Genomic DNA, 9,629 nt, shown 5'->3' with positions numbered 1-9,629 from the left:
ACAAAATAGCTTATGTTTTCATCTTCCATTTCTAAAGCTTGAACTCATGTGAATTGATTAAGAACTAAATTATTACACTTTTGTAAGCCATTTTTCCCGCAATTTTTTTCTATATCTAGCTATATATCTATAGAGTACATATATATAGTTTTTGTTAGGATTTTTTTTTTTTGGGACAGGATTTAAACTTGATACAAGTCACTTGTTTAACCATTAAATTATAATATTTTTTTTATGGTATCATATAGAATATAATGGTCTAACAAACACGAATTCTAGTTACTATTAGATTAAGAACTTTTATTGTAAATTCATCTTATTAAATAGAAGTTACAAATCCAAAAATAATTAAATGTGATCAAACCTCTTTTAAATTTAAGCCTTTTCAAACTTTTTTCTGACTTTTATATTAAGATTTAAGAACCCAATCTCCTATGTTAGCGGGTCGGGCCCACAATCTTTTTTGTGTAAAAAAAAAAAACAGAAGAAATGACTTCGAATCTCATTCTCGTCCCCAATGCGAAATAGCTGAAACCTGCTTTGTCCAAAAAAAAAAATAGCTGAAACCTGAGAAACAGTCTCAGCTTTTTTGTTTCAAAGCATCGAAAGGTCGAAACCCTAAGGTCCCCAAATTCTCAAATTCACAATTCAAATCTCATTCTCGTCCATCATCAGGTTCGCGGTTGATATTCCATCGATTCACCGTTGCCGTCACCTTGCCATTGTCGTACTAGTCGGGATTCTGTTTCATGAGTTCGTTTTCCCATTTTCCCTTTCTTCTGTTGAATTATTAGGATTATTCTACCATATGATTGATTGTTTTAAAGTATATATAGTGCAATGAAATGTAGCCAAATAAAAAACTAAAAATTAAAAAAAAACGAAGAAAAATTTCTTGTGTTTCAAGGCACTAGGGTTTTTAATTATATGTACTGAATATCTATAGCTGTTACATTTTTAATGCATAAGTTTAAAGTTGGATCTGATTTAGTAGCTTGTATCATGTTACTTGAATACTTGATAATGTTTCATGGCTAGTGATAGATTTCTTTGCTTTCTAGGGACCTTGAGATTATGATACTAGCTGAATAGTTTGATATAACTATCTGCATACAATTTGTATTCGTTCTATTAAGAACACTGTTATTTTTTCTATGCCAAATATGATGGTGTATCCATAACTTGAATATTTGAAATTCTACATGCAGATTTTTCTCTCTTTTTTCTTTTTAATTACGAAGTTATTTATTTATGTAGAGTATGATGGCATAAGGTAAAAATCAAGACCAAAGATTTAACTATAAGAGATGTAGAAACCAGAATATGCACATTACTTCTTCAATTCTCAAGCCCCTAATTGATTTGGTTGCTTGAAAATGGAATCCGAAGGTAACCCTTCATATTTCCCTTTACCCTTGATTTTTTGTTTGAGTTCTTAAAGTTGCAACAATGTTGTTTTTTGTTTGCCTGAGCTTATGTTATAGGACAAAAGGGTACTGTAAACCCATCTGCAATGCTGGCCTCGCTGCTTAGTAGGAGAGCCAAGCTTCACGATGAGCTTCGCAGCATTGAAAAACAGGTAAAATTTTCAATGGTTGCTTCTAGGGTTTTTTCATTGCTTCAAAACACGGGTAAAGGAACTATTTCTCAAGATATATGGTCGCTTTACTTTTATTATTTGAAGTGTATATAAAGGTTCTATGATATCAATTGGAAAAAATGTCATCTATCCTAAAATTGGATACTTACACTGGCTAAGGTTCCTCGCTAATGCAGCATCATAATAAGAGAAGAAGACAGAAAATTTGTTGTAATATGATCCGCCATCATTTATATGCAGCATCCTGTCTTTATTCTCATGATATGACACTAGTGCTAGCGGGATATGTTACAGAATATTAATCCCTTCACTTGTCCAGCAATTTCTTGTTCACGTTGTGCAGTTAATTCCAATTTTATTGTAAGTTTCTTGTTGAGTTGGCATGCAATGATGCACTCAGGTGCAGTATCTTAGATCATTGGATGCTCAAATTGGATGCTTGTCTTCACTAACATGAAATGATTTAATGAAGTTAAGCTCTTTGAAGGACCTTTTACATGGTTTCTAGCCATAACGGGCTAACATTTTGCCATTAACATAGGTTTATGATATGGAGACAAGTTACTTACAGGATCCTGGGCAGTGTGGAAATGTATTGAAAGGATTTGAGGGATTCTTGTCTTCCTCAAAGAACACTGCACTGTACGAAGTTTCTTCTATTTGGCTTTCCTTTTAAATTTTGTTTTGAAATAGTCAATGTAATATCAAGAAACCTATTCTTCAGTCTCTTACCTTATGAAGTTTATTTCATTTCTCCTGAGCAGTAGTAGCTTCCATATTTTATATTACAATCTTTGATTCTAATAATCCGTAGGAAAATAGGATGGGTAATGTGTGTTCTAGAGTGAACGATCTTTTGTGCATAATTAATAGTTGTGTCTATCAGGAACCTATTAGAAAGACTAACTCATGAATTCTGTTACTAACTGCTAAATATCCCGCCTTGAACAAGGTTTATTTTCCATGTTTGTATATTGAATGTTAAAATTACACACAATGGAGTTTCATTCATAGGTGTCGTCTTATATATCTGAGTTCTATGTAGTAATGAATTTTATTGAGGGATCTGTTGCACATCTCCATCTGTATCCTGTAGTATATGGCATGCCATTTTTAATTCAGGATTATACTCTTTTGACCAAAGTCTGTGGCTGTGCATTTAGAACTTTTTATCACGGATGAGTTAATGTGTACACTTGCATGTGCTCCTATTCTTTTTTCATTTTCCCTTCTTTTTGAGATATGAAGGTAATTGTATTTTGGCTTATGCTTGTTGATGTAATGTTTGTATGACATTGTTGAATCTATTTTTCTTCATTACAGCTTGAAGCGGTCTAGAAAGTTTCATCCTGAAGATAGGCTCTTTTCATTGTCCTCAGTAACCTCACAAGCGGTGTGTTTCTGATATTTAGTGATTAGCAATTCACGAATAGAGAAAAAGGATTCTACCTTGCTCTAGTCTACATTAAACCTATGTCATATATGATTAAGAAGTTTAGCTAATGAGCCTAATCTTATGATACCATTCTTGTCAATTTGAGACCCAAAAAACTATCTCAGAGGCAATATTTATGGAAACAATAAATGAATTTGAAGCTTGGTTCATTTTTTTTTTTCCTTTAAGTGTTGGCAACCTTTTACAAATAGGTTATTTTCTGACGTGAATTCTATTTTCATTTGGTGTATTATAGGCAGAAGAGCTTGCAGCTGGACGAGATGGTGAGTTCATATAAATGTTCATCTCAATAACTTCCCAGCATGAATTTTATTGCCCATTCACTGTATTCTGTTGGTGTCAGATGGGAGATCTGATTTTGGTCCTGGTCGTTCAAAAGGCGGAGGAATTTATGCGCATGGACCGTAAGCACTTAACCAGTTTATCTTTGATCTCGATCTTATTGAATTAAGCATTTTGCTATTTTCTTTTAGAATTATAGAAATTTGTTGCAAGTCCTGGCAAATAGTTATATGTTGGATGAGCTAATATATGTGCATGTAATCCATAGGGGTAAACCAAAGAGGGGAAGAGGCGGACCAAGAGATGCAAAGAGACTAAGGCATTCAAGTGATCAAGACTTTGATTATGAAGATGATCCAGATTTGATATTTTGACTGAGAATGTTCGTGTTAAGTTTTCTATTAATCTTAATGGGAAGATTCTGTTCTGATAGGTAGCGTTTAGTTTCTATGAGAGACAATGGGGATAGAAATAAGGTATTAAGATTCAAGATAGAAATCAAATACTTATCATATTTAATGGATGTGTAGTTGGTGCTCTCTAGTTGTGCGCATATGAACTATTGATAGTTCGTTTGGCAAGTTTATGACAGTGTTCTCTCTGGTATTATTTGTAGAAGGGAGAAATATTTTGCAGAGACAAATTTTATTCAGTAAAATATACATGCTCTAATATGAACTGATTCAGATCTGATTTCTATGAATTGAGTAATTTAATTGTTTAATTCATAGATCCGCCAAAAAATGTTTAATTAACACTTCAATGATGGTATATTTATGGTTCCCGATTATAATAAACAAGTTAAAATAGCCGTGCATACGAAGCTCATGAGAATATATATTTATAAACAAGTTCCTCAATGGTGATTTATTTGCATTATTTTGATAAACATTATTATCTTTATATGGAACCTCACTATATTCATATGTGACAATGTGAGTGTTCTAATGAGTAATGATCAACTCCAGCTACCATATCATCCGTGATTTTCTCTCCATATATGCGACAAAGAAAGGCATGAAGAAGACGATTGCATAACATATTAATTAACTGGCTACCGTACAGCGATCAATAGTGTTGTGTTCCCTGTTGACTATGATTGATTATGAGTTTTATGACACGTTCCTACTCTTGCTTTTTGTTTTCCTTTCTTCAGATACAATTAATTATCCAGTTCTATGATTGCATATAGTTGCAACTTGCAACACACTCCAGCTGCAAGCGTTGAACTCCACACACAGTCCTCACATGTCGTTCTCCCTGGATCCTCATCTTTTCAATCTCATGATTCAATCCAAAGAAAAGCTTTCCCCAAACCGGATAATAAATTCACTAGTAACAATAATAAATTAATAATACAAACAATATTCCACTCGAATATTCAAAAATTCATAGTCACACAACAATGAATAATCTCAATATTAGTGAGAGTGAAAGTTAGTTTAGTCCTTTAAAAAAATTGTTTAGACAAAAAAAAAAAAAGCAGAAAAATCTGGTTTCAGTTTCATACCTTCTCCAACTTCGCCGGAACTCTATGGCTGACCACCACGAAATCCACGCGCCACTCCGTAACGCTCAGTTTCACACTTTCTCTTCTATTATAGTATGGTTTTCACTTTTCAGCTACACTAATACGCTGCGTTTTCGTGTTTCTTTTGTTTCAGTTCACACAGAACCACCATCCACCGTGCCGGAAAACTCGCCGGCGGAGGAGGACTACGAAGACTCTTCGATTGAGCAAGTCTCGCTGACAGTCCCGGTCACCGACGATCCCTTCCTACCGGTATTCACCTTCAGGACATGGATACTAGGAACCCTAGCATGTGTGCTTCTCTCGTTCCTGAACCAGTTCTTCTGGTACCGGAGGGAGCCGCTATCACTGACGGCGATATCGGCGCAGATAGCGGTGGTTCCGGCGGGGCACCTGCTGGCGGCGACGGTGACGGATCGAAGATTCTGGAAGGGAACGAGGTTTGAGTTCACGATGAATCCGGGGAAGTTCAGCGTGAAGGAGCACGTGCTTATCACGATTTTCGCGAACTCCGGCGCGGCGAGTGTTTATGCGATTCATTTTGTGAGTGCCGTTAAGGTGTTTTACCGGAAAGAGGTTACTGCATTGATGGGCTTTTTGGTGGTAATAACGACTCACTTGTTGGGCTTTTGTTGGGCCGGGCTTCTAAGGAGGTACTTAGTTGAGCCTGCTGGTATGTGGTGGCCACAAAATCTTGTCCAGGTCTCACTTTTCAGGTACTCACTGTTTCTTTCACCAAGCTTTGTCTCAAAACAATGACGTTGGACAATGACCAAAAAGTAAAATAGAGTCAACAAATGACCCATAAAAATAAAGTTTCGTTATTTAGACCAATTCTGAGCTCTGTCCAAAAAAAAAAAGACCAATTCTGAGAGTTTTTTTTTTTTTGGTGACAATTCTGAGAGTTTTTAAGATTAAGCTTTATGGATTGATAATATAAAATCATTTTAAGCTTTGAATTTTAATCAATCTAAAACATTTATAATACTTAGTAGAATTTGAGGAACTAAAAAATAATAGTATAATACTGAATAGTTATCAATCATAGTTTAGTAATTTTTTTCTTCTTCAAATTATATAAATTGAATACACAAATGAAATTCTAAAAATATAACAGGAGTGTAATCTTAAAGCAAAGTAAATATTTGTGTAATATGACAATATATGCTATATATTTGTAAAAAAAAAAATAAACAATTTATATTGACTATCAATTAAATTTAGATCTATATTACTATTTATAACGACAAAAATATAATTTTTTTTTGTTAAATGAAAATAATTTGATGCATAAATAAGGGACTCACTGTGGAAAACAGAGAAACCAAAACAACAATCAAGTCAAGAAGAAAAAGAAAAGGAAAATGTACAACTAAAATGGCGAACATGATTAGCTTGCACCAAAATTGAATTTGGAGAAAGAATAGTGATCAGTGTCACTGTCACATGTACCCATTTTCAGCCATAAGCATTTAGAATTTCCAACACAACTGTGAATCGAAATCACCAAAATGTTCATAGCAAGTATATTCACTGATAAATAGGAAAAGATCACTCTTCTAACTACTAAGTTGATGTAATAATGGTTTTCAGGGCACTGCATGAGAAGGAGGAGAGGCCAAAAGGAGGGTTAACTCGGAATCAGTTCTTCTTCATGGCATTTGTTTGCAGTTTTGCTTATTATGTCTTACCAGGCTACCTATTCCCAATGTTAACTTCACTTTCTTGGATGTGTTGGATGTTTCCCAACTCCATTGTAGCACAACAAATAGGTTCAGGATTACATGGTCTTGGACTTGGTGTTGTTGGTTTTGACTGGTCTAGCATATGTGCTTATCTTGGTAGCCCTTTGGCTAGTCCTTGGTTTGCTACTGCTAATGTTGCTGCTGGTTTTGCCATTTTTGTCTATGTCCTTATTCCCTCTGCTTATTGGCTGAATATCTACAATGCAAGAAAATTTCCCATACTTTCAGATGAACTATTCATGTCCAATGGCCAGAAATACAACATATCAGATATTATAGACCCTAACTTTCGCCTCGACCTAGAGGCATACGAGCGCGATGGCCCTCTTTATCTTAGCATAAGCTTTGCAATGGCATATGGCTTTGCTTTTGCTTGTCTTTCTGCAACTCTTGTTCATGTACTCCTCTTCCATGGAAGGTACAAGCTTTACAAGTTTTTCTTTGGAAAGTAATATTAGTATGTTATGCATGATACCATTTCATTTATGAATAAGACTCTAACCATTTGATTTACCTTTTATTTTTCATTAACTTTTGTAACTGTGGGTCTGTCAATGTGATTGAAGTATGTCTTTCAATGGAGCAGGGACATATTACAACTAAGCAAGTCTGCATTCCAAGACAAGAAGATTGATATACACACTAAGCTGATGAGAAAAAATTATAAACAAGTTCCTGAATGGTGGTTTATTTGCATTCTATTGTTCAACATCACTGCAATTATGTTCATATGCAGATATTATAACGATCAACTCCAGCTTCCATGGTGGGGTGTGGTGTTAGCATGTGTTGTTGCTCTATCATTCACTCTTCCAATTGGAATCATTAGAGCTACAACAAATCAGGTATAAAAGCATTGCATTTATGATCATTTATGACAATTCCCTATGCTATCATAATGCTGAATTGACAAAACTTGTGGCACAAAATTGCACTTATGCAACAATTAGATGACAATATAACCTGCTAAATAATTGAATTTAAAATGATTTAATTTGAAAAGTTAAAGTATAGGTGCTGTCTCATAATCCTTTTACTGTTGTAATATCAAATGGATAACAATTTTGTTTTGGTTCCTGATGAAGGCACCGGCTTTGAATGTTATCACAGAATACATAATTGGATACATCTATCCAGGATATCCCATTGCAAACATTTTGTTTAAGACATATGGGAATGGAAGTATGAAACTGGGGATTTCTTTTTTGCAAGACTTCAAGCTTGGCCATTACATGAAAATCCCTCCTAGATCAATGTTCGTTGCACAGGTTTGCACACACAATCTACCTCATTATTCATAGAAGTTGAGAGAAAGATCAGTGTGACTTCTTATATTTATGCTTGTACATGGAAAATGATTCTTGAATATTCAATTCTTCGTATACTCTTGAATTTTGATCTGGCCCTACAATATCATACAAATTCTTTTTATTCATCCTTGCTTTATAATGTTTAAGTAATATCACACTACAAATTTGAAATTTACACTCACATCACCCACTCTCATGCATATCCACTTACCTTATGAGAAATTCTTACATGAACACAAGTGTAAGAATTAAACACATTTGCAAAAAAAAGTACGAGACCCAAAAATAAGTGAGTATATGTTGCATGAAACCCACTTTTATTGTAAATAAACTTGTTCCTATGTAAGAATATCTTAGCCCACACATTATGTGCAGATTTTATGCAACTATTTCTTCTTTTTTTTCTTCCAATTCTGAATAGTTTTGGGCGGTGTTGCATTACTCTGTTAGATACTTGGCACTACTATATCCGCTTTGGTCCATTTAACAACAGCATGGTGGCTCATGAGCACTATTCCAGACATATGTGATAGAGAATTGCTTCCAGGAAGTAGTCCATGGACTTGTCCCACTGATCATGTATTCTATGATGCATCTGTCATATGGGGTTTGATAGGTCCTCACAGAATCTTTGGAGATCTTGGACACTACTCAGCCATAAACTGGTTCTTCTTGGCTGGTGCTATTGCTCCTTTATTAGTATGGCTAGCACACAAAACCTTCCCAAACAAACATTGGATTAGACTTATAACCATGCCAGTTATCTTGGCTGCCGTAGCCGAAATGCCTCCGGGCACTCCGGTGAACTACACTAGTTGGGTTCTTGTTGGATTCCTCTCAGGGTTTGTCGCCTACAGATACTATCGCGGGTGGTGGAGCCGACACAATTATGCCTTGTCCGGAGGACTTGATGCCGGATTAGCATTCATGGGAGTGCTGCTTTACTTGTGTTTAGGGATGGAAAATGTTAACTTAAACTGGTGGGGGAGTGAAGTTGATGGTTGCCCTTTAGCTTCATGTCCAACTGCTCAAGGTGTCACAGCTCAAGGGTGTCCTCTATACTAAGTTTGTAAATTACACCATTGTTGTAATTTGTAGTTACTAGGTTCAAGGTTGTATATAGCTGTTTACATGTCATTCTTGATGCTTCAACCAATATTGTATGACTTTTGTAATAGTTCATTTGAATGAAATGAAAAAAAATGTTGGATTATTATGAACATTCATGTAAATTTGAGTTCTATTATGAATTATCAAAGATGTCCAGCAATTCATGTCCCTTTGGATTTTAAAGTTGTTTGACTTTTATTGTCAATGCATATAAATTAACCTACATTAGAAATTAAAATCTTATGATAAAAATTAAAAAAAATACAAAATCTGCACTTATTATTATTATTATTATTGATACTTAATTTTCTTTTATCCAAAAAGGTTTTAATTAGTAATTAATACAAAACTAGTTCAGTATTTCACACTTTCAGTTTCAGTTAACCAGCTCACCTTACTCTTCATCGTCGTTTTGGTACTCTGCCTCAAAACGGCACGTTGTGAAACCAAAACGACATTCTTTGGTTCCCACTTCGATGGAAAGTAGCAGAACAAAGGAGAAAGCTTCCTCTTTGAGATGGCAGATCCTCCGCCACGCTCTTCTCCCTCGCAATTCTCATCCTAAGCCACGTAATTCAACTCTTCCGACTTACTT

General features: G+C 35.0%; 3 protein-coding genes and 1 long non-coding RNA gene across 5 annotated transcripts in view; 3 read left to right on the top strand and 1 right to left on the bottom strand.

Annotated features, from left to right (window-relative positions):
- LOC107605179 (chromatin modification-related protein MEAF6) lies at positions 464-4,031 on the top strand. The gene is made up of 8 exons (XM_016307336.2): positions 464-753; positions 1,258-1,389; positions 1,485-1,579; positions 2,142-2,242; positions 2,924-2,993; positions 3,292-3,319; positions 3,400-3,460; positions 3,607-4,031. The coding sequence occupies exons 2-8, from the start codon at positions 1,377-1,379 to the stop codon at positions 3,710-3,712; spliced, it is 474 nt and encodes a 157-aa protein (XP_016162822.1). The 5' UTR covers positions 464-753; positions 1,258-1,376; the 3' UTR covers positions 3,713-4,031.
- On the bottom strand, positions 4,353-5,052 carry LOC110268341. Its single transcript, XR_002356512.1, has 2 exons — positions 4,849-5,052; positions 4,353-4,670 (listed from the first exon to the last, which is right to left on the bottom strand). It is a non-coding gene; the product is annotated as an uncharacterized LOC110268341 (long non-coding RNA).
- LOC107606060 (oligopeptide transporter 7-like) lies at positions 4,666-9,144 on the top strand. 2 transcript variants are annotated; one of them, XM_016308922.2, is made up of 6 exons: positions 4,666-4,906; positions 5,003-5,585; positions 6,463-7,032; positions 7,201-7,459; positions 7,700-7,882; positions 8,375-9,144. In XM_016308922.2, exons 1-6 carry the CDS (start codon positions 4,873-4,875, stop codon positions 8,987-8,989), a joined length of 2,244 nt encoding a protein of 747 aa, XP_016164408.1. In that variant the 5' UTR covers positions 4,666-4,872; the 3' UTR covers positions 8,990-9,144. The 2 variants fall into 2 exon arrangements, with proteins under 2 accessions (XP_016164408.1, XP_016163878.1); XM_016308392.2 differs by having other exon boundaries at positions 4,666-5,585.
- Positions 9,397-9,629, top strand: part of LOC107607435 (calmodulin-lysine N-methyltransferase) — a 3,754-nt gene continuing 3,521 nt past the window's right edge. Inside the window, exon 1 of the mRNA XM_016309635.2 lies at positions 9,397-9,604. Coding sequence (XP_016165121.1) covers positions 9,511-9,604 — 94 coding nt within the window. The 5' untranslated portion in view covers positions 9,397-9,510. The remainder of the gene's footprint in view (positions 9,605-9,629) is intronic.

The sequence above is a fragment of the Arachis ipaensis genome, chromosome B01, assembly GCF_000816755.2.
Source record: "Arachis ipaensis cultivar K30076 chromosome B01, Araip1.1, whole genome shotgun sequence".
Lineage (NCBI taxonomy): Eukaryota > Viridiplantae > Streptophyta > Magnoliopsida > Fabales > Fabaceae > Arachis > Arachis ipaensis.
This window is presented reverse-complemented; position numbering and strand designations above follow the sequence as displayed.

Bases quoted from the DNA above. Each gene is read 5' to 3' on its own strand.
- LOC107605179 (XM_016307336.2), top strand. The intron at 2,243-2,923 runs GTACGAAGTTTC...TCTTCATTACAG, and splicing joins TCCTCAAAGAACACTGCACT to CTTGAAGCGGTCTAGAAAGT. The intron at 2,994-3,291 runs GTGTGTTTCTGA...GGTGTATTATAG, and splicing joins CCTCAGTAACCTCACAAGCG to GCAGAAGAGCTTGCAGCTGG.
- LOC107606060 (XM_016308392.2), top strand. From the start codon at position 4,873: ATGGCTGACCACCACGAAATCCACGCGCCACTCCGTAACGCTCAGTTT. The intron at 5,586-6,462 runs GTACTCACTGTT...AATGGTTTTCAG, and splicing joins GTCCAGGTCTCACTTTTCAG to GGCACTGCATGAGAAGGAGG. The intron at 7,033-7,200 runs GTACAAGCTTTA...TCAATGGAGCAG, and splicing joins GTACTCCTCTTCCATGGAAG to GGACATATTACAACTAAGCA.